Raw genomic sequence first — 26,102 nt, 5'->3', positions numbered from 1 at the left:
TACAATTTCGTATTTACTAGTAATCAGAAGTACTTATTACATACACGAAAAGATTCTCTACAAAAATGCTTAATAAACAAAATAATAATTAAACACCAAAACGTTTATATAAGACTGTGAAGAATGTTAAACATTCCCTTTCCGAAAGAGGAAATTAAAAATTTTGTTAACAAAAAATTGTGCAAAGCATTCATACTAGCGTACTATCAATTAATTAGTGTTAGAAATTCTTGCAACACCATAACATTCATATCAAAAAATATATTATCAGTTGCACAATGTATAAAAATCGTATTTAAGAACAAACAGATCTGTTTCTGAATATCAACTGCTCAATGTTTTTTTAAATTTTATATCCTTTTTTCGCTATCACAGATAAAATTCCGTTATATACATATGTATAAGCAACAATCTCATCTAACCACAGACATTAAAAGATTTTATCCATGGGCAACATCAGATGCCCCTCGTCATATAAAAAAAGACTTAGTTCATTATATGACGTATGTCAAATATCCGGATCCGTTTTATATGATATAGTATAAAGAGTTTCACTAAACAAATATAGGAATTAGCGTGATACGGCTACTGAATGTATCACAATTGACACAATATCGGCGGAATCACCGTGCCTCACAACCTAATTTAGACTGGGGATTTACTACGCGAACTCATGAACAAGAGCTGGTTTAATATAATAAGAAACCCCTTTGGATCAGTTACGTTACGTTACGTTACGTTACATATATACGTGCTAATAAGTAGGAAGTGGAGAAAAATAGTACACAAGAACTGAGTTTCTCATAAAGACTATAAGTTATTGGACACTATGTTAAACTTCCTTTTTACTAAATTAACTTAGTTTTAGAATCTTATTCAGTCTGAAGTTAGTCTAGATCGTAATTTTAAATTGTGTCTTTGTGCAGACGGAATATAAAAAATATATATAAAAGAAATAAATTAACGTAACCCGTAATACAAATCTCGGTCTAATGAATGTGAGAAAATATTGTAATGATGAATGTATCAACAGGTGTATATATGTGTCAGCAGTGAGTAACTCGTAAGGAAAATGTGTGATAAAAATATCTAATTAGCTATATCTGTTGTCTTGTTTTGTTTTTTTTAAACTTTCAGATTAGGGTATGAAAGATTGTAAATAGAATCAGCTTACCTTAGTTCCCTCTTTGCTTTATCTATTAAACTATATTTTTATATCATTTATAAGACTATATTCAAGAAAACTGAACTGTTTTATTTATTCACTTCGTAGCAAGTATACAGAAATACAGTACAAAGAAATACTTGAACAAAAAGGAGGGCAAATGGCGGCCTTATCGCCTTAGCGAGATCTCTCTAAAAGAAAAAACATAATACACAAAAAGCATTAGGATTTTCTTAGCATTTAGGACCATCAGACGGAAACAGTTCCTAAAGTAAATAAAAGATTTAAATAAATCAACATGTCCTTTCTATATACCTAAACTTGGTAACATAAAAATATATATTAGAAAATTGTCTAGGTAAGTCACTGATTATGCGCAGAAGAATGTCGTGAACGCTAAATAATAAAAATGTACACATACATCTGTTTCGTATAGATTATTCAATCTATCACACGTTTTAATCCTTATTTCTTCACTCAATACTATAACTAGCCACGAAATTTCTAAAGACCACGTCTAATAGATATAAACACTAAAATTGTATATGTTATCTTTTATTAGAACAAATAATATATCTGTAATGTGCGTCTCAAAGTTATCTAAGACGATGTGTATAATAAACATGACCTCAAACATACATGCCACAATTAATACAACAATTTTTCTACAATAAATAAACATTTAATATTTAAAATAAATCCACAACTGCTGTGGATTTTATAATGAATATTTTCTGTACTTTAATTAGAGGGCCAAGGCATGTTATAATGGAAATAGATTACAACATACCATAGAGAGGGCTCTAAGGGAACGCCATCGAAGTGCATCGGACAGAGTCCTGAGCAGGGCTCCAGTGGACGACTCCCCCTTGCGCACCATTATTTCACGCACGGCCGGTGGGTCACTGGACTTTGCACGCTACAACCAAATGCATACACACGTGGCATAGGGCAACCGTAATAAACGACCGCGTGGACGCGACTGACATTATCTACTTATTTCTTAGACTAAGGCACATATATAATATTGTGATAAACCTGTACGTGGGTATCGCTGTATTAGTTGACGCGCGTTCCCAATGTCGGAACTGCCGCGTCAACAGCTAGGAATTCTGACGCCTATAAATATCACGTCCTCTAATTGCCAACAATAGAGCTTCTAACAAATGAAGCGAAATAGCTAAACACAACAAACGAAGGAAATTGGTCAACAGAAAAAAAAATCGAAGTGATTATCACGTAGATTAGTTAGAGCCTGCTAACTAAAACAACAGATATTTTCATTGTATTCAAGAATAGAAATCTGCCCTTGAAGTACTTCTAGTATTTCAAAGGCCGTGCGGCTTTCGTTACAAACTAAAAACACTTGCGACTAATCACTAACATGATCTTGAAACATCGTCATTTCCCCCGGCCTCTACAATTAAACCTGGGAAACTGTTCGATGCAAATCAGATGTTTACCATTCACAAATAATTGCCCGTCCTTTTTCACATCACTTTTTTTCCTAATTAATCTCGTGAGAATTCCAATGTGGGATGGGATCATTGCGAATGGCAACACTCGATGTCTCATTCTCATTTCGTAGCCTCACGACTAACGCAACTTTGTCAGCTGAACGCATACCTTTAAAGCAAAACAATAATAAGAATGTCTAGAAGGTTATCAGACAGTTAATTACTATTCTGCTGTGATGGAAATGTACTTTGTTTTTTGCACTTTTTATCACTTTGTGTACTCGACTGTGCTGTTGTACTATGCAGTTTATAATTAGCCAGTGGCAAGAGTCCAGGTCGATCACTCGACTAACGGACCCCACACTATATCAGGTTCGGTCATTGACAGGGATTCTTTCCGGAATCGTGTTTGTTCCACTTTTAAGAATTTTATGTTTGTAATTAGGATAAATATTACTGAGACTTTACGATGTTGAGTATTTTTATTATAATTTTGTATTTTTATACAATATTTTTGCCTTGAATCAGTATAAATAATAACACAAATAAATATATAGCAATTAAAAATAATTATCATACGGCACGTGTAGTCTGTTATAGCTCGTCGAGCCGACGTCATGGTTACGTAAATGCAAATAATATTTATTTCCTATAAAGTTCTAAAATAGTATATGTTGAAATATACATAAGTAAACCAATTGACAAGTGATCACGGCGGTCTGAATCATATGAAACTCATGGTATAATAGGCTAACTAACAATTCGAATGAACTTTCCCCCCGCTGCCTCGAGGCGGGCAACTATTTGTCGCATGTATGGCGTAAGATATTAATCTTGGTATTAAATTAAAGTTAGGCGAATATCAAAGCCGAAACACAAACGCGTCTCGCTATGTTGACAGCAACAAACGTCTGAAGCGACTAGCGATTCCGAGAATTCGGGACCTCGGAATATTTGTGGAGAATTTAGTTCCGACTATCGAGCCTCTTGTTGCCACCCAGATATACCGTAATATACATAAGTACCTAATCTCTTTGAAAATGAAAACATGATAGGAGACGTAAAGTTACGCCTGGTTTTATCTCGCGTAGGCGTAGGCGTGGAGGAATTATAGACACGTTCCCATAATCCAGATCCTGCCTTATAATGTACACAGGTTATATAATACAAGTTAAAGGCAACAAACACATTTACTTGGCTTTCACAAAACCAAACCGAATCTTATAGCAAAAAAGCTCTTATTATTACACAATATATACAATCCGAATCTAAAGCTTCAAGTATGCTAAAGTACTTAGAACGAAGAAATGCTTTAAAGCCTCGATACTGCATTATGCAACGCAAGAAAAGAATTGAATCTCAAGAAACTGGCCTATAGAAAAACTTCTTACAAGCAAATAGTTAGTGCGTAGTTTCCCCCATTGTCCCCAGTCTCATTTGGCCCACCGCGTTGGCCGTCTCGAAGCATCCCAACGATCCGGAGATAGAGCACGCATTTAAAGAGAATTTCATTTCAAACGGTTCAGATTAAATGGAATTCAATTTTCATTGCGACCGCCTCGATTAGGTGTCATTTGCGCTCACCTTCTCGATAATACGATAATTTATTGTGAAGCGTTTGCCTGCAAATTAGTTTAATTTTCCATTGATATTGAATGCAGATGCTGGCTGGATTAAAAAGCTTTTCTTTGTAACTACGTTATATTACTCACATTATGCTTGGCGGAAAAATTAATCAAAAACACATAATGTATCGGCTGGTATATCTTTGCCAGGTTCCTGGGTGATCGGCGTGCTTTTAATAATAGAGGATTTTATAGTTACTCCAAATTCATCACTCGCGTACACAATATAATATAAAATAATGAAATGTTAATTGCTATGTAACAAATTAATGCAATATAACAGTCAAACAGAGTACCTACGTCTAGGGGCGTAACTCCCGACGATTTAGGAAATCGACACGCTTACAAAACTAAGAAAGCCTACATGACCAATTAAACAGCCTTGGCTCGTACAACTTTATTACATAAAAACATAAGACGAAAGAGACTCGGGAACAACACCTGCAACCGCATGAGAAATGCACCGAAAGCGACATAGAAAAGGCTGTCAGAGGCATGTTATCGAATGTAAGCGCGGCGCGCCTAAACCAAGCTAGCAATCATTAGCCATTTATTCGGTAAATTGCCTCCATCGATACCTACAAGCGGTTCCTACACGACGCGACGAATAATTCAGATTAATTTTTGTGATTCCAGCGCGCCACGGGCGCCTGACTCGCGACGGTTATAGTATTAACGGCAATATTTGTCGTGAAAGTTATTCTAAATGTTACATGTGCCAACATTACACGATTTCAGAAAATAAGGAAAAATTGGGTAATAAATTTGGATTAATAACTAATTTTGAGTCTTAAATCGGTCTCAAAAAAGTCTGTGAGAGAGTCTGTTAGAATAATGGTTAAATCTCAGAAATGGTCCCATCGTTTCGGACAATCATCAATCCCATACGAAGATGCCATATAAATCTATCAAAACCCAATAAATTGGCAATGCGATACGGCGAAATTCCTGTCATACCAATAGAATAGATGGCACACAAATAGGGCCCTTCAGTTACACAAAGTTCTAATTGTATACAATGTAACCTGATGATGTAACAATCTGAATGTTGGACGTGAACTGAACTTGTGTGAGAATAGCTTGTTCAAAAGTTTTGTTTGATATCAATTAGAAATAGTTTTTGTGAATGCAAAATCGAAGCATAGAAATTGAATAGATCTGTGTATTATGAACTTTTGGTTTACATAAGATTTTTTATCTTCTATATTTTGAATCATCTACCGCATTTAGTACTGGAGTTGTAAGTTGTGTTTTAAGACACTTTCTGCCGCGTCCGAGCGCTATGTGAAACCAGTAGCCTACTGAAGTATTATAGGATCAACTCGACTTAGGGACCTTCCAGAAATACCGTACCAATTCTCAAAAGTCCTCGCTAGGCCTCTAGCATTGAGTGTCCATGGGCGCGGTATCCATTAACAATAGGTGAGCCGACTGCCTGTTTGCCCTCTGTTATTTAAACAAAATCGTGTGTGTATTTATGTACACGCTTTATAAGTTAAACTTCTTTGGCGTAATAAGATGAGATCTTAAAAAAAAATTATGTTTCGCCTTACACATTTGTAGAAAAAACTACACTAACAATAGAAAAACCTAAAAATGTTGACTATAGATATCTTCTTAATACTTTAAAATTCTAACTATATATATATAAATACATAGCGTTCAAATTATAATGACCTAAACATGGTACACGGATTTTCCCATTGAAACAACAATGAAAGGTATCCAATTTCAATTTATAATTCCCTCATTTAGGTGCAACATATTATCACACAATGAATAATAACGTAACTATGTTAGGTATCATCTTACACGTGCCGATTGCATATAATAAAAGAATTATGTAAAAATTACACATACTGCATGAACCGAGGCTTCGAGGAAAATTAACGCTGTTATATTCTTCTAGGAAACTAGCCAGTTGGTCAACACAAAGCACATATTAACAATTTGTAAATTACGTAAATTCTTAGAATGCATTGTTACGTAACAATTTTTCAATTCGGAATTTCATATTTAAATTAAGGTCATACAGTAAACACTGCGAGTAACAACCGACATCGTAATCTCTCAGAACATAGTAAGGCAATTGTTTTTTTTTATAATTAAACAGAATAAAAAAATGTGCGAGCGTACAAAGTACACATTTCAGAAGTGAAACTTCTATGTAAATTAATTATTACTACGGTAAACCCCAACCCAATAGATGATCCTGTACAGTTTACACACTGTATACGTGTTAATGATAATATAAATAAATAAAAAAATCTGCGTTTACGGCACAAGACGTTATGCGACATAATGGTCATCTAAAGTTCTAATATTGTTACGAAGACGGGTCAACTGCAATGTTTTTAGATTTTTCCACTACTTAGAGAACTTTTCAGTAGGCTGAAATATGATTTATGACCGTTTCGGGAGAGGGTCAATCACATATTAGAAAATCGAAATTTACGTAATGTTGCCGTAGTTTTCAGGAGGCTGAAACATTTTTTCAGTCGGTTTCAGAACACGTATAGACGAATGGTACACTTTTCAGCAGACCCGTTTTCAGGCGTTTTCAGGCCTGGTTATACCCCTTTGAAGAAGGAATATTCTAGAACGAATTTTCTAGGTGTGGGACAAGCACTGTCTGATACACGAAAGAGAGGCAAAATAAGAACCTTCTCGAACCTAGACCGAGAATTCTAGAACGTCGTACGACAAGCACGTAGCAGTGTGCGAAAGAGATAGCAAGTACGCGCGTTCTAGAATTAGGCGATCGCTACTCAGTAGCGCTCCCGCCTAGAAAGTTCTCGTAAACATCGGAAACATCGTTCGAGATTCTTCCCAGGGATATATAAGCGAGCCAAAACGCGATCACTCAGTTCAGTTTTGAATGCGATTCCAAGCGATAAACAGCGAAGAGAAAAAGTGCGATTAAGTGATACCAGTGATAAAGTACTGAGTGATTTAAGTGATTAGTGACAGTGTTTCATTGTGTGTGTTATTAGTGTTTTTCTGTGCGTAATTTCAAGATATTAGTGTAAACGAATTCCTCATAGATTTTATTGAAATAAACCCTTGAATAATTCGACGGCGTTTTCTATCCGATCCCCTAGCTCGTAACAATATGTAACTCCTAACCAAATACATCAACCAATAACGTGTATTTTTTTGATCTCCCTTTTCCACTCTCAGTAGGTCTCAATCACTCCATCTTTTCTTCGAAAAAAAAACGCTGCACAAATTCGTGACGTTTCATCAGTAAACATTTTACCCTCATACACCCAACGAAGTTTTATTTCAAAAGTAAAAACATCTATATTCCAATTTTCCAATAATTAATAAACTAAATAGTTGGCTAGGCAACCGACAAAGCCAATAATAGGAACGTCGCCCCGCGAATCCGCACCGCTTGATCTGATAAAGGCGTCTGAATGTCAACGCACCGGTCACCTTGGTTCACGATCGGTGAAATTTGAAATGATACAAACTAATTAGACACCGTGTACACAACCGATAACTATAAATACTTTGATTAAATTTCTTGGTCTGTTAGTACGGCTTAGTTTTACCAGTATAGGTATATTAAGTAGTAATGTTATTAATCTGTTTTAAAAATTTAAATCAGCTTTTGAGAATGGAGAAAGGAACTATATTAGCTTTCGAATTACAAGCTAATAAGCAATCCATTTTTCCCTTGCCTGCCCACTTTTAACCACCATTGGCTTAGTCTACCGACACAAATGAATTAAGTAAACCTAAAATTGTTAGTGATTCCTGTAATCAGTATCGTATCTTCACTTTGTACAGAATCTGAATAAGATCGGTAAGTTTATTAATCATTCTATTTCTATAAAACAAATAAAATCGGTGCCCTGAGTTACACACGTGTTAATACGTTTATGCCCTCCTCTATGGACTATCGAAGACATGTGTACTTGTGTAGATAAGTTACGTTAACAACAAAGTCTACTTTTATGTTCTTCATTCGACAAGTTAATAAAAACGTAAAGTAACTTCGTACAAGGAACTCAGTTACCTGCAAAAGCAGAGTAATGTTCATATATGTACGTAAGATTACATATTTCAAAGTAAATAATATATTCAAAGAATATTATTTACATGTTGCATTAGTCATACAATGTGAAAAGTGTATCTATCTACGTTATAAAAAAATACAAGTAAAATATTTACGATGGACCTTTATTACAAACATAGTTTCTAATATCTCACTTGTGTTAATGCTTTCTTTAATTAATCTAGTCTTCAAAAACACTAACAATATAGGTTTTTGTAACCCCAGCTTAGCTGGACATTTTGTGAATATTTCGGAACAAAACAATGCCTATCTATTATCTAAAAAGAAAATAGATAGGCAAAGATATCTAGAATGTAGCATTAAAATGTTGTATTGAAATAAGTCAAAGATTATTATGTAGTTACAAGCATACAAACATAACATTAGCATAGGTAGATTTACGTTAGCAACAGAGATCATAAAATGAGTTGCATTATTACATTGTTTCAACGGTATATAATGTATAAATAGAAAATGTTCATTACAAACAAGTCAAGGGTATGAGTGACATGTAATCCTGCTCTCGCAACAGTGCAACACAGGTGCCAAGGGGCTGCTCCAATTTTCCACAGATCGATGTCAAGCAGAAATAGAAATCAACGCTCGCAATCTATTACACAAGTTCGCTACACGAACCTTTAGGAGTAGAAATTATTTCATCATCAGTTTCGGGGACTGTAGCGATAGATGGTAGCAACAAAAAAAAAATTATACCTATTGCATAAAACTTAACTCCCAAACTCGATAACCTACTTAATCCAGATATTGATAAATGTGTCACGGTCTGATCGCAGATTGTTTTCGATCTGAGATTGTGGATTAATTACTGGGTTCGGGCGTTAACCAGGAAGAGCAAAAACCTTCCGTTTTAGGAACTAGCCGTAAAAGTGGAGTAAATAAACTGTTCTATAAAAAAGAAAATCTATAAAGCTATGTTTAAGTTTACTTGATTAGCACTCATATCATCATCTGTAACATCTGGAACGAACAAGATATTTCAAAATCCCAATGGGTTAATCCCAATACATCAAGTCGATAACATTACATGTCTGTAGTAAATATGTTTATGATCGCATTTCCATACAATACAGACATCCTAATGCAAAACTATCGTTCCAGCGCTCGGGGCATTGGATTCGAAAACATTTTCCAAGTTTCCATTGGTGGTATTGAGGACCGAAAAAGTGCAAAGGGGTGGAAGTTTGTAACGCGTATACTGTTAGCAAACTGCACTAACGATTGTGAGCAGTCGGGTCTCGAGTGCATCCTAACTTTCTCGCTAGCTTCCCATCCTGTCTCGACGCCAGGGTTTCAATATAATTCTTAATGATATATTAAATAACATTTTTTTATGTAACAGTCAGAAAACGGGTAAGACGCTCACCTGTTGTATTCTGATACGACTATTATATATATTATTTGTGATATTCACATTGCCAGTGGGTTCGCTACTGAGGTTCGCCTACTTTAAGGAGGTGGTATGCTCTTGAAGGACCCTAAGACGAATTGTTTCGTAAATACTTCAGCTGGTTCCACATATGGTGGTTTGCGGCAACAATTGCCTTAAGAAACACTTATTTGTGGAACGAGGAAGTCAAGGTGATACGGGTGGAATTTCGTATCCTGCCTGAACCTGCGATGATGCAAAAAAAACTTGGCGATTAAAAAGAGTGGCGGAGAGTTTAATACCAGTTCTTCCCTTCCGTTCTACGCCCCTAATTTGAGAACTGGCAGTAAATGCAAAATTAGAAGCATTTAATGTATTTTTTTGACATTCAAAAGTGTACATTGTGTTACCTATATGAATAAATGATTTTTTTTTTAATTAAATGACAAAACATATTTCGCGTGTGACTGTGGCCGTGGCAAGAACCCTTAGAAAGTAGACGAAATCTTCGTAAACCATTGTTTCACGTACCAAAACATCAACCATTTGCATGAAATGAAAGTAATAAACATGGCGCCACTACGCTTATAGCTCGATTAATTTTTAACTAAAAATAACTCATTCAAAAGGCGGTCACCGAATAAAAATACGACAAAGAAAGAGGTGACGTATCGCATTATTTTCGTGTGCCATTAATATAGCGGTTTGTTTAAGACTCGCACTTCCGGCGCAATTAACTTATGTCAACCGCTTTTTGTAATAAATTGTTCCATTATAGATAGGAAGTCGTTCCTCCGAATAGGGGAGATCTTGGCAACTACGTTTTTTTATGTAACAGGATTGCCTCCTGGTGGGCAGGCCCACCTTCAGGTGGGTGACTGTCCATGGACCTGTGCAATGCCGGCCTTTTAAATGTGTCTTTTAAAACAATTTTTTTACTAATAATAAAGCGTTTTTTTTTTCAATCTACAGTCCAGATTATACACCTTTTATCTGGGCATCTTGCTATATGCCACAAATGCATAATGTTAGGCATTTAACTTATGTTATTCGTGTTATTTTTCACTTTTTACTTTATACATTTTTACATGTAGCAAAGAACAAAATAAACACGACTATGTAAAATTGGAAATCGAATAATTAACAAAACAAGAAGATTAAGTATTTGAAATAACAAAATCGGATCATGTCTCTACTGTGAGGCGCGCAACTAGACCGTCGCGGCGCGGCGCCGGCCAATGCGCCCGCGCCGCCCCTACAATCGATTTGTAATTCAAATGACGAACCAGTAAACAAATAGTAATCACGATATTATTTATCTTTCAATAATTTTGATATTCACTTACAATACCGTTACGGTACGAATTCATTACTACTTTCTATATTTTAAATGTATTGTCAGCCAGAACATGTTACACAAAAACCTGCCGTCCATTGCTGTAATACGCTGAAAACCCATCATATTTACATCGACAATTAAAACAGTTTAATCGAATTTCTATCCACGCGATATGCATTGACAAAAAACTCTATTTACATAGCTTTCCGTATACATTACCGTGTATTAGATGCGAGTGCGATTAGCCAACACACCTAGACACGCCGCGATACCAAAGGCCATCAAATAGATCGGGAAGCGAGATAACATATAAAAGGGGACCTATTCGCATTAACGATATTGACCAAACCGTCAATTTTAAACGAATATACATGACGTAACGCCACATTCCTATTTCGCTGATTGATACGTTCGGTTACATGACAGCCGCTTTCATGCTCCATTACAAAACGTGTAATAAAAAAATATCGGCAATATATTATGCACCGGAATCGACGTAGTTAACACTGTTTTAACAAAAAACTAACGCTACTGTATATTAAGCGCATGGAAAGAACACGAAACGTAGTTTGTATCAGAAGTAAACAACTGAACTCGCATGTAGTCTAATATGGAGTTGGGCCGGACACCTTGCAAGAACTAAAGACGTAGAGAGAGTGTAAGAGTCATATACATTGGCACATCACGCGGAGTAAAACCGCGAGGACGCCCTTGGCGGCGTTGATCTGACAACCTGGTTCAGTTGGACGGCGGCACATGGACCGATACGCAAGGGAAGTTTTGAATGGGTTAAAGGAAGCCTTATCAGTTGAGAATTTGTATTATAATTATGTAATAATAACAATTTTATAAACAGGCTTTATTATTATTATTAAAATAGGATATTGGGAAACACTCCAATCTCTGGCGCTGCGTCAGAAATTTCACAAAAGACCAGTGGAAAACTTTCGTATTGTTTCGAAATTTTTGGAAAAACTAAATCAATTAAATCTAATTATAATTTAACTCAGTGAAGTAAATATGTCACAAAGTCAATATTTGATCAAACTCAACCTTTACGTACATAATTGACGGCTTATTGCGCATCATTGAAACATCAATCACAGTTACAAACGCGTAAAGAAAACAAACGGAACTAAAAATCCTTTCACTACTGTCGTGTGTAACTCTGTTGCTAACAATTAAAATCAATTTCATAAATATTAATGATAATAACTAGAAATTTTATGTTCGTTGTACTCTCATCCGTTAAAACATCTGTACCTAAATAAAAGTACGAAGTATCAAATTATAACAAATATTCCAATACGATTACTTTAACGTAATCTTTAACACATCTTGGTTAATAAGCGTAATGTGCTTTTGACCCATTTTATTAGTACATTTCTCGATATGTTCGTTCTATATTGTGCCATCAATCTTCCTAGATAACGCTCGGTGTAACAGTTCCTTGACCGGATTGAAATATCCGCACGGGCCACGTGCCCAAACCGAAATAAACTAAACTAAATCAGTAACAGTAAGAATGGGTACAAAATAGCGCCTACATATATCTCGCTGTTACAATATTTTATTAAATAATTTTTATATGAAAACTCTGCTTCGATTTTGATGGTAAACCAGTTTCTATTAATAAGTTGCTTAAGCCGTATGAAATAATATAATAAATAATACAAGTTTAAAACTATATATGTATATATTACCCAAGATTTTATATATTATAATATAAATTCTGCAACAAGGCGAGATAGGTAATTATCTACTACTAATAAGGTGTAGGCAGAGACCACGGATCTCCACTTGCTACGATCGTGAAATACTCTCGCTTCATCCACCATGCCTGCTCGTCGGCGATACTACAACTTAAGATTGGATATGATTACGTTCTTATTTCTAAATGTCTGTTAATAAGACGTCTAACGCTAGCAAAAAATAAATGTTTAAAAAGAAAGAGTTTAAGATACCAAGATTTCCGATCAACACAATTATATCTTTGTTTAGTAATAGATACCCGAGTATTCAGATACAGGCTTTTACCTTAATCGCGTATTATCTTCACTCACCTGAAACAATAAAGAAAAAAACATTAGTTAATAGTCCAATACAAACAAATTAAAATATAATTTCCCATTATAACATGTTTTTTTTTCTTATTTAACATTTGAATATTTTCCTTATAAGTCCCTCATATTGCATACTGATAAGACGTTTGTCCTTTCTTTCAGAAGAACGCTTTTTGGCCAAAACTTGGCGATATCCATATTGAGCATGTTCATAACCGAGCTAGGTCTCGACATGAAAAGTTCTCCTCACACTTTAAAATGTATTTTCCTTAAGTTTACATAATTTTTTTTTTCTTTTGTATCATTATTATATTGTTTGTTTATAAACAAAAATGTTATCTAAATAACATTTCCTACATTACAATAGGTTATTTGTGTTCTTTACAAAATGCGTGATCGTTTGTGGGATCAATAGGGGAGCGCGGGGTACAAGTTGCAAGTCATCGGGGTCGACAGCCGTGGCGTGTTTTGACGCACCATAGTGACGTTAAACTGACATAGCGATTCTTTTGCGGTGAACATTTTTATTACAAGCAAGTTATATAAACAACTATTTTTATTGTTATACATTGCTTTTGTTTTATACTGAAAATATGTTCTATTTATGTCGTATTTAGCATGAAGAGATGTTCAAATTAAAACCGGCAGCTAAGTTTCTTCATTCATCGCGGCAGAATACGAAATTCCTCTCGTATCAACTATCAGTATCTCGTATCAGCGTCCATTGCCAGTACCACCTGTACCTGGAACCAGTTGTGAAACGAGCGAACCGATTCTTAAAAGGCTAGCAACGCACCCGCGAACTCTCTGGCATTGAGTGTACATCAAAGAATACCTTCACTTCAGTCACAAGATTATAATGTCTATGTTAAGTTTAAAGTATTGTAAATAAACCAGTGGCGCTGTAGTGGTTTAGGGTTTTAACCCTATAAAAATATATAAAAGACAAGTAGAGAAGCAGATTTCTGTCCACACACACATGTGTGACACATGTCGTCCATGTTTTGTTTTGATCCTCACGAAGTTTTCCTTCATAGTACGATCGATCGTTAGATGCGTGAAATACGCACATAGAAAGTCGAGTGGTGCAGCCGGGGATAGAAACGACGACATCAGGGACGAGAGAAGCATTTTTTTTTTTTTTTTTTACTTGGGGAAATGCTTTGCGCATACCCTTCCGCGGCGCGACTGCTTGGTGCAGAAGGATTATGTGGGACTCGCCATTGTGCATACCCACTAAAACCCCAAGGTGCCACCAACAATCGCCTTATGCGGGATGCGGTAACAGCAGAGCCTTATCCGCTTCCCAACACGCGATGCGGCGGTTGCGTCCGCCTCTTCCCGCCCATTGTTGATTTGTGAGGATGCTTGACACAGCAAGCATCTTTCACAGACCGGGCCATACGCATTTACAAATAGCTAGGGGAGATCGGGTCCAGTACTTGCAGGGATGGGTCATCATCCCTTCTTTTAGACGCATGGACCCCTGCTCCCCGCTTAGGCACTTTTTAGGCGGCGAGAATTTGGTGAGCGCGTCGCGCGTTTATGCGACGGGCCTGCGGTTTTCTTCGCCGTCGCGGATGGGCATCGGGACAAAGCTCCCTGGTCCTTTCCGCCTCTTCTTTTATTTTCATGACCGCCTCGCAGAAATTATAAAATATTTTCCACGGGCCGTCATTTCTCGCGCTCACTAAAACCTTCAATACATTTGGAAGTGTTGCGTCCTCGCCCTGGAGTGCATCCAGCAACGGTCCCCTTTCCACGTCCCATGCTGGGCAGTCTCTCAGCGTATGCTGGGCGTCATCCGGGCTGTCTCCGACACAGTGGTGGCAGGTTGGTGCCTCTTCACACCCTACTACTCTGTGCAGATAACTACCGAAACATCCGTGTCCGGACAGGATCTGCACAAGACGATAGCTGAGCTGGCCCCAGCGCCTCCTTACCCAGTGTTGGAGCAGGGGTCTGAGGGCTTCTATAGTATATTTACCGGCAGTCGCTCCCGCCAGCTCCTTTTCCCACTCTGCTAGCATTTCTTGGGCTTCCAGGGCTCGCCAAGCGTTTATTTCTTCCAGTGTGGGGTTGCTTCCTCTTTCCCTGGTTTCGGCTCTCCGCCAATATACTTCGCTAAAAGCAACCGCGTCGAGATGCCAGGGTGCGGTACCGGCTATGACACACACTGCGTCATAGGACACAGTGCGGTACGCCCTCGCAACCCTGGCTGCGATCACTCGCTGCGACTGCCTGAGAATCGTGCGATTGTGCCTGGTAAGTTTGTCGGCCCATATTGGGCACCCGTAGAGTGCTTTCGCCCGGATCGCATTTGCGTAAAGGTGGCGACACCCCCCATTCGGCCCGCCGAGGTTCGGCATTATGCGCGAGAGCATGTTTGCGGTGGCGGTGAGCTTAGGGGCAAGTGCTGCGAAATGTGGTCTGAAAGTCCACCGTGGGTCGAGAATCAGCCCTAGGTATTTAAGCGTGGTACCAACCCGGATGACTACTCCACTGACAATTATGTCTGCGCCTTGGGGTGGAGCTTTTCTGTGTCCGTAGAAGCATATAGCTTCTGATTTCTGAAGGGCGACCTCGAGGCCGATCTTTTTGATTTCAGAAACCACCCGAGCTACTCCAGCTGTCGCTCGAAGGCGCGCCTCCTTAAAATCTTGAGGGACGAGAGAAGCACGCTGAAGTTAGGGCAACTCTGCTTCTTTTGTAGGGTTACGGATCTTAAACACTGTTATGGTCATCACAAAAAAAACCACTGATACTGTGGAAGCAAGCTTTATAAAAAATCGCAGTGATCTTTGTTTTTTGAAATCAAAATTCACAATCCTGCTGAGAGGACAACTGCACCACAAGTTCAAGGCGAAAGCCTCCTTAAAAACAAAAAATTACTATAAACTACGAATCCAAAGAACATCTTTAAGCCAGACAGTTCCTCAATTCAGCTAGAGCGTATTAAAAAAATGTAAACAAAATTAATAAACCTCTTGAAGCGCTAACGATGTCTCGGAATGTCTGTTACAAAATGAATTTTTGGCGATTATCCAAAAACTTTTAATAGTTGCTATTTTAAAGTAATTTGGCTTATTTGCACCTAATTGCAATTTGACAATGTTTGAGTATATTTCAATTAATATTTGGCAACTTAAACCAAATAGCCTTTTCCAGTGTTCAGTCTTATTATTTTTTGATATGGCACCACTCTTCCATACGTCCAGAAACTGCCTCTACTTCTTGGACTTGTACTCTACACAATATTTATCAAATGTGTTTTACGACAACATATGCAACCGCATCAATTTTAGTATCCTTTCTTCGAAATAAAAAAAGAATTATTGTTACCACACTAAATAATATCGGTTAAAATGTTGCATATTTCCCGTGACTCCACCAATTAATGAACAAATAACGACCAGTAAATACATTTTACCAATTTTAAACTGCGTCAATAAAAATCACTTTAAGGGCATACAATAGACTCTCAAATTTTCTAGAGTGAGAGAATCCATAAACGGCAGCAGTTCAATGAAAAAATATACAACGATTTGATTCACCAAAAATTCACTTCTCTATTATGTAAGTATCTCGTATCGTGATTCCTCCTTATAACTCAACAATAATGGAACTAATACACTAGATAATCCTTAGAATAATGAAAATTAATAGATCTCGAGGGCTTCTATATTGATAATGTACGTTGATTAATTTACTAAGGGCCACCGCTGACAGGCCAAGTTACCTAAGGCCAAAGAAATAAGAAAACTTAGGGAGTACATCTTTAAGTATTTTTTATTTTATTTTACAAAATAATATAGTATATTAGAAAATTATAATACAAATAAAAAAAACAATATGTTACATTAGAAAACCGCTGTGGTTTGTATTAATGTAACCATAGCAGTCTTGTTTAGGTTCGCGACAAATGCAAGTAAAACATCCTTAAATATTTTACTCGATATAATAATAGACACCCAGAAAACCTGGGAAGAGCGAAGAAATATTGGAAAATAGTAGGGTCGATGACAGACAAATGGAAAAATTTGTGCCTTAACGCCGTCGGAGGTCACGTACTAACATTAAATATAATAACATAAACTTAATATAATCCTCATTTACTATACATACTCTACTTGAATATAGGCTACTTCATTTGATATTTAATATGAGATGGATTTTTTATATACAATATGTTAATTATTTTGTAATTGAGAGCATTTGTATTTATAATAATTTATTGAAATTGTACGTAGTCTAGCTGACATAGTTGACATTGTTCAGCCTAAGCGTGAGCCTATTAGAATAAAGCAATTAATTGTTTACCAATCTTAATATAGTCCAAACGGCCCTTTCTGTATGACTCAAATATTTATCCATTTTACAATTGAATTGTACGCTTAATCCGAGCAATAATTTTGAATAGTTCAAGTCTGATTGAGACGTGAATGTACGCGCATAAATCACTCAAAATTGACGGACACGTTACGAAAGTGTAAGATTTACAACATCGTGTGTAGGGGTACCTTTAAATCCATAGCGTACCTGTGTCAATACTGTATTGACTCAATAAGTATATTGAGTCATTTAAATTTAGTACCAAATATTGAATAAACTTAATATCACTGCTAATTATTATATCCATATATAACGGTTTCGTGTCACACTACGCAAAGACTCGACCGATTTATATAACTTTTGTAAAAAGTTTTATAAAACTTTTCACAAGGGTGATTAAGGTACCTTGTCCAGAAGACAAAATTGTTTTTATGTATCAACGCGAAATTCAAATTTATATGTCGCATCCCTTTTTCCAACCACTTCTATAAAGTCCAAGATTTCTGTACCCATTTTTTCCAGTAGGCAAGTAGGTGATCATCCTTATGTGTAAAACACATGCCGTCAACTTTTTAGGTCTAAGGCATGCCGGTTTCCTCTCGATGTTTACCACACCGTACGAGCCCGCGTTAAATGTGCACATAGAAAGTATGGTGTACAACCGGGTTCAAGCCTAGGACCTCGGGGATGATAATCGCACAAAGAAAAACTTTCTCTTCCTTCAGTCGGAAGCTAATGTCTGATTGCCCTGGTAAGCAAGGAAACATCTGAAGCAGACAATCTGTTTCCACCGGTTCCAGTCTAGCGCCACTCTTACATTGTACAGGATTAAAGACGACGAGCCTTTCACTCCATCAGTCCATATGGTTGTAAACGGCCACATGATGTTTTGCCTCAACCACAATCAGTTTCTCCTCGTTCTCATCGCCTCTGCTCTGCTAATTCGCTGCCAGCATATGACAGACAAGCAGGTTCGAATACAGAGTTGAGTTAATAATAATAATTATTATTGTTAAAATACGTTAATATAATATATACTTACACATAATATATACTTATCGGCATGTTTAAATATAAAACAGGATAATGCAAGTATTTTTCCTAATAACAAGTCAATTTAAAATTTCACACGAACCGCTTACAAAGTAACTGTAATTGAAAAGGTTCTCGTAATACTGCCAATAAGGTACTATTAAGCCAACTTTGTAACTGATTCTGATTATGATAAATCAACACGTTAATAACGAAAAGGGCCCAATAAAAGCGTAACACATGCAAAGTGGCCTCACAAGTCACAACACGGACCCCTGTAAAAACAGTACGACCGATAACAAAGCAGATATGGAATTAATATCATTAAAATTTATTCCCTCGATTTAGACTTGCCACGGTCGGAGGGTTTGTGCCACAGTTTACTAACTGCGGTAGCGAATTTAGTATAACGCGTTCAGTACACTGTAGTAGCACGCTTCCGAAATTATACATTTAAAATAATCTTCGGCATCTGAGCTTTGTGGTCAAAATATGGGTTTTCGTAAATCGCTCACGAATACAATTTGGTGTATAATTTTGCAATCATTGTTATTAATCTTGCCACCTGCTTTTGTAGTAGCTTATTTTCGTAAACTTTTTTTATCGAAAGAGAACAAAACCAGCTTTAGATATCCAGTATATGATAACAACCACATTTTTGGACAGACTACGCAAAAGCTCTGTTTCACCTTATTTATATGCTTCCCACCACTCAGCACATTGATACCTTGGTATAAGAATAATAAAATACAATATATAATATGACAAGGACTTACTTATAGGCTAACATAACATACACAAAGAGAGAGAAAAATTAAACAATAACGATTACCATGTTGTAATTGCACTTAATAAGTAATTGATATTTATTGTGTATGTTATAAAGATAATATAAAATAAATATAAAAAGAAAACAATTCCGGAGTACAAGGATCGATATCTAGAGAGACGAAATTCAAATCCCGCGTAAGATTGAAGATTAGTCTATACTAATATTATAAAGAGGAAAGGTTTGATTTTTTGTTTGTTTGTTTGTATGAATTGAATAGGCTCCGAAACTACTTGGCAGATTTGAAAAATTCTTTCACTGTTGGAAAGCTACATCATTCCTGAGTGACATAGGCTATATTTCATTTTCAAAAAAATAGGCATCCTTACTAAAATTACGATAACATTAACATTTGTTTATTATTTGATACAATTCTAACAGATGGCGCTGAGTTAAAGGTAGTAGTTTGGCAAGACGACGTTTGCCAGGTCAGCTAGTTCATTCTAAAAGAGAAGTTATTCCTTGTCCAAGGTGCATCTCTTTACATATAATTCTTATGCTTGTAAAAATAAAAATAAATCAGTAGGGCTACAACCTTTGTAGGTAGGCCTCAGATGTTTTAATCTCGATTCGTGATCTTTTCTCAAAATAATAGGCCAGGTGATCCTCCTATCTAAGGCATACCGATGTTTGCCTTGACCGTTCGAGCAAACGTTAAATGAAAAGAAAGTCACAGCCGAGGATCGAACCTACGACCTCAGATGCCAGGCCAACAAGCTCTATATATCCTAAGCTCATATTTTTTGCAAATAAACCAACAATATGTTTTTGTATGACATATAATTCTTGAAGACTACTATAGTTACTCACGTCTTGTTAGCCAATGGAATTAAATTTATTAAACATTAGCACACGTGAGTTCAACAACAGTGTGGGAGACGAGCCGTGACTTACTGCTGGTTATCTATTACTTACCGATAAAAAACCGTACGTCGCATTCTCGTTCAGCCATAACGTATTAACGGTACCGCTGCTACGAATATACAAAAGCCATTATCTGGCGTTATCCTAAAATATAGCCAGGATATGCTAACTGTCATTTATTGCCTATGCTACTTGAGCGTCTGACGTCGACTTTTATTTCAACTGTGATTTGTGCAATGTAGATAAATAGGAAATAATTATTTAAATTACTTAAGAGAAATGCGAAACAATCGGCTATAACACTGACTACTTATATTACCGCGCCGACATTAACAAGCAACTCGATTATGGCGAGTGTCAGGTCTAAATAGCAGTCGGTAAAATTATGATAACTGTACAAGTAAAATACAGTACACGGCAAACACATTCCAATCGAGCAAAACTTACAAGCGAATGTAAAATCGTAGTATTGTTACGATTATGTCTCAACAACGGTACACAAGTACACTGCTAAAAGCGTCTGTCTACTCGATAAAATAGAAAAACAAGCGTCTGAAACGCGAACAATGTAGTTGCGAGATAAAAAGAATTCAGTTGGTGCTTGCATCGAGTCGAATCAGATGCGGGAGTCTATTCCCATCGAGGCTGGCTCGACGCTAGACTAACGATTGTGGCTGGCAACAATTATTAGCGTCAGTTTTAAATGTCACGCGGCCACGCGCCTCTTCGTCTGTAACGATCAGACATCGTTCGCTAGAGAATCTCTATAGAAAAATGAAATTTAAAGTTCATTATAGCAGTAAAGTTCACTTATCAATAAACATACATTACACTGTCAGGTGGCCTGTTCACCCAATTGGCCTTCGTAATAAATTATGGCCACTCAAGACACTGACAAGCTCGCTGAAAGGGTAAACGACGAACATGATGTCATTTGCTGAACAGTAAAGCGCCAATATTCAATAAAAGGCGAGACAAGAGCGAAGCGAATGCAACAATAACGGGAACATTACTTATAGAACTGACTCCACAAGTCAATTGTCGTGTGAGTGCACACTAGTTATTCCTGACCGCGCTGCGAACTGTTTCAGAACATTATCAGTTATCACCGCGGACGATTTGAAGCCTACAACTGGACTGAAAACCACATAATCCCGATGTAAACAGACTGTGATATGAAGAAAAGTATTTTACAATTTCCCGCTGCACTGTGGTCCTAAGTTATTTCAAATAAAATTGGGCCTTATGTAATGCATGTATAGGCGACAACAAAGAAGACTGACACCTGTTGAAACAATTACGTCCAGTTGCATTTGCATACGAGTACTTCAATACAGTGCCCACATATTGGTTGATTTAAGCTCGTTAGGCACACACCGGACAATTGTGATTGAATGGAAATGATCTAACAGTTATATGGGACGGAACAGCCGGATCTATTGTGATGAGTTGGCAACCAGGAAATCTTGAATTATTCTATTGCAATACGAAGGATTACTTGTGATGCCTTGTATGCGTCGAGTACGTTTCTCACGAGTATAATCGAGTATAATCACACCGGATCATTTCATATTTAGAATTATCTTCTTTTAGTAGCTTGATTAAATTATAAAAGTTTGATGCCTACCTGGGCTAATCATCGATGTTCAAAGGCAAACTTACAAAGACTGCCTATGGAGTTTTGAAATCGCCCACGGCTTTGCTTAGCCAAGTTTTATACAGACTTTGAAGTATCATCTCTATACAGCTTTAGACGCAAAGTAATGTAATTTTATAAGGTCAGGACATAACATGCCTCAGGCGGGAGCGTTCTGGTTACTCTGACGGCATGTTTACCGATGCCATAACTTATCACATCAATTTTATATCATACATATGTTAACATAACCTTATATGTTTACCATAAACGTCGTAAGAGAAAATACATTTTGTAAATAGGAGGTTTTTTGGTTTTTCATGTCTAACGTACTGGTTACGTTATCTACGAACACTGAACATTGGTTGTACACCAAAGAACCCGGACAAATCGATGTCACAATTCCATCGAGCAGAAGAAATGGCCAGGCACGCGGCAAACACTAAATATTACCCGCTATATTGGAACACTACCGCGTTATACGCTATAATAAACGCTCCTTCATCCGCTCATTAAAATAGGTGTAAAATCCACCGCGTGTTTATCGCGGTCTTATTATAATAAATTTTCTTTCTGGACCCTTAGTACGTGAGCCCGATGAATAAATGAATAATGGCGTTCGAAGGAGCACGCTCGCGGCATACCAATTTCTCTCGAGATGCTAATAATGTTAGTCGCATTTTTCACGGGTCTGCCTCGTGACAGAGATGACTTCGCCGCCTGATGGGAAGTACATTGGGAATGGATGGCGTTGTTACGTTTATAAAATTACTATATTAATGAAAACGAACATTTCGAAGTATCAACACTAAATTCCATACTAGTCCTCCTAAGAAAGAAAAACGAACTATTGCCAATACTATCATTAAATGTGACACATAGTATAAAGGTCTCCATATAATCCAATAATGCGGCAGCCTTCAGTACTCGCACCAAGATTCCCTATTCCATTAGGTGTCGTCGAGTCGCGCAATTTGCAAATGAAAACAACTTATTGAAATTCTTTCCCGGGTCGCATCCAGAGCGGCCGAGAGCTTCCGGCACTCGCTCCAGATGGCAGAGATCGAGAATTTCAGATATTTCAAGTGAAGTTCTATTGTTTTGAAGGTCACTATATAGATAGGCCAGAATAAATATCAGCATCTTATACAATTACATTTATTTATTTTTAGCCTTAAATTATTTCCTGATCCACGAATAATCTAGTTGTCCTTTGTGTTAGTAAATATTTTTAATAGTTAGTAAGTATCAGGAACCCTCACCGGTAAAGGCCTTCTCCGAAGCTTGCAATCTTTCTCTATCCCGAGTTATTTGCATACCCTATGTATCCGCGATTTTTTTGATGTCATCATCCCATCGAGCGTAAGGTCTGCCTATGAACCGTTTGCCCGGTGGGCCTCTGCATGTAGTAACTGTTTTCGACATGACACGCCCACTTCCACTTCAGTTTCTGCGTGGTTTAGAACATCAATTGCTTTGATCTTATTTTTATGTGTCTCGCCTTTTTTTTAATGTTTAGCATGTTCTTTTTCATCCCTCGTTGCCATGTATTTATATTATTTTTTGTTTTATTTAAAAATTTCCAAGTTTGACATGCATATATGTCAGACATGGAATAATACAATTACATAAGTCAGTGTAATATAAGAAATACAGTCAAAACTGTTTACCACGACATCATTTAGAACAGCATACCTTTTTTTTTTTTTTTTTGTTATTCGAGGTGGAAATGCATTTGCGCATCCCCTGCCCTAGGAAGTTGCAGGGGTATGTGGGACTCGACCCACACCAAAATCTCTGCTATTCAGAGACTGGGTGAACAATACCCACTAAAAACACCTCGACAAATACCTACAAAGCCGCGTTACAGAGGCTCCGGGGTCGCTATCGCATTCTACCGGGACCTCAACGGCATAATACACTCAAAAAGCTTCGGTGCAATACACTACATAGGAGGTAAGAGATGGGCATATCTTCTCCTATTTCCTCCCCGTCTTCTACAACTAGGATTCTAGAACTGCATACCTGTTAAATTGATTAAAATCCTGGCTGTATTATTTTGTATTACTTATTTAATAACAAAGTATTATTATTAGTATACTAGGCTATTAAGACTATTGGTTTTTACAACCAAATTTGAGATGTTGTTTTAAGAAATTTTGACTATATGAATATTCCTGAACTTTTTTTATTAGCAATAAAATGAAACGGATCTTGCTAACAATAGATCAAATATTAACCCCCTTAATCCGAGATTACCTCATAATTCCAACAGTCTTTATTAAAATTGTAAATTCAAGTTAAGCACCTTTAATAACAGAGGTCCAAAAAATTTAGATTTAATGAACAATTACGCAAATTAATGAGACGCCCAAAATTAAAGGCGCCACGCTCCTTTGTATAATAGAATCCGTCAAACAAAATCATATAATGTATAGCAAATTTATGAAAGAGTTAAATACTGATTAAATCTGAAACCAATTCGACGAAAAGAGCGTACCAATTCTTAAAAAGCCGGCAACGCACTCGCGAGCCCTCAGGCATTGAGAGTGTTCATGGGCGGCGGTATCACTTAGCATCAGGTGAGCCTCCTGCCCGTTTGCCCCCGGTTCTATAATAAAAAAAACCTGATCGATAAGGCTAATCATGTGCGGTATTTTGCATAAATTACCGGCGCTGCAGCAATCGAGCCGAATTTCTGAAAAATAAACGGACGTAATATGAGCCTCCGTGCTCGAATGCAAATAACACCATTATATGCTAATGCGATATGCGTAATCCCCTATCGCATGTTTTGCTTCCCACCTTCCGAAATACGTATCTTATTTTTGAGTCCAAACAGGCATGCTTAACGAACGCAGATATACATTCAAAATCTGTTATAACAACATCGAAGGGAATGCTCATATTTGGTCGCAAACACCGACGGCGTTGTTATTTACTACTTAATACAAAATAATTTAGCCGAGACCTTTGATTTCGGTCAATATAACCGGTATGTTGTTCAACGGTTTGACTGTACATGAAAAAAGTTCAATCCTAAAACTAAAGCCACCAATAGTCTACCGCACAAATGTATCGAATCATGCATCGTACAAAGTGGCAAATTGGCACAAGCACTTCCTTTATAGGGAGCGGCGCCTTATAGCCCTAGAGCCACAAATAAAACCTCTATAAAAAGCTATTACACAAGGCATTGAGTATTTTACGTGTACAAAACGGTAGCAAATACCGTGCATGCGCCGAGGATATACTTTCGAGTTGGACGCCAGTCATAAAACACCCATAATAGGCGCAGTGCGGAAACACTGCTTTACGAGGCCTCTGAAACGCGTAATGTGCGCGCTGAATCGATTATTCCAACATTTCGGTACCTCAAAAAAAAATCAGTGGCGCTACAACCTCTTTAGGTCTTGGCCTCAGATTTATTAATCTGTTTCATGATCATTTTTAAATCTAATAAGCAAGTAGGTGATCAGCCTCCAGTGCCTGACACACGTCGACTTTTTGGGTCTAAGACATGTCGGTTACACACAGGAAAGAAACTCCATTGGTGCACGGCCGGGGATCGAACCTACAACCTCAGGTAAGAGAGTCGCACGCTGAAGCCACTAGGCCAACACTGCTCAAGGTTTCGGTACCTCAAGGTACAAAAATAATTTATGAACCATAAAATGTTATCAACCTTCGAATTCGATCAATATTGACAAGTACATAATAGTAAAATATATATAGACTCTCTGTTTCATAAACACAAATCAAGTACTGACAGTTTTATATCCTTACTTAAAACTTCACTAAAACAATGTTCAAAGGGCTTGAAAGGAACTGTCAAGATAACGTTTTACGTTGTTCCATATCTTGGTGCTATATATATATTATACTAATGGCGCTACCACCTTTTTAGGTCTGGGAATCAGATCTGTATCTGCTCCGTCATAATTTCTAATAGGTATGTGATCAACCAGTGGTTGTCAGACAACGTCGACCATAGTCTGGGCCGGCATTTCGTCAGGATGTTTTCCTTCGCATTACGGGCGAGTGTTAAATGCACACATACACAAAAAATCCATTGATGCAGAGCCGATGATCGAACCTACAAACCTAGGGATGATAGTGACGCGTTAAAGCCACTGGGCTTATGCTAGACGGTCTCAATTGAATGGTCGTCAAACCAAAATTGCATTAAAGATAGCGGCAAAAAAATATAATTCTCCCTCGATTCAATAGTCTGCAGCCGGAGAGACGCGTGAAACATAAGAATATAATTTCCTCTGGGATGAGTTTTGTGGCGGGAAAATACGTCTGTC

The 26,102-nt window shown here is 37.2% G+C and overlaps 1 protein-coding gene across 8 annotated transcripts in view; it reads right to left on the bottom strand.

Annotated features, from left to right (window-relative positions):
- The window catches only part of LOC110992987 (serine/threonine-protein kinase minibrain), a 102,583-nt gene that overhangs the window by 23,209 nt on the left and 53,272 nt on the right, over nucleotides 1–26,102 (bottom strand). The window contains exon 1 of one of the 8 annotated variants that reach the window (XM_022259025.2): nucleotides 1,956–2,145. The exons of the other annotated variants lie outside the window; for them this stretch is intronic. Coding sequence (XP_022114717.1) covers nucleotides 1,956–2,045 — 90 coding nt within the window. The 5' untranslated portion in view covers nucleotides 2,046–2,145. Of the gene's footprint in view, nucleotides 1–1,955; nucleotides 2,146–26,102 lie in introns of those variants that run through there. 8 annotated transcript variants of the gene reach the window in all.

This window comes from Pieris rapae, chromosome 6 (genome assembly GCF_905147795.1).
Source record: "Pieris rapae chromosome 6, ilPieRapa1.1, whole genome shotgun sequence".
Classification (NCBI taxonomy): Eukaryota; Metazoa; Arthropoda; class Insecta; order Lepidoptera; family Pieridae; genus Pieris; species Pieris rapae.
This window is presented reverse-complemented; position numbering and strand designations above follow the sequence as displayed.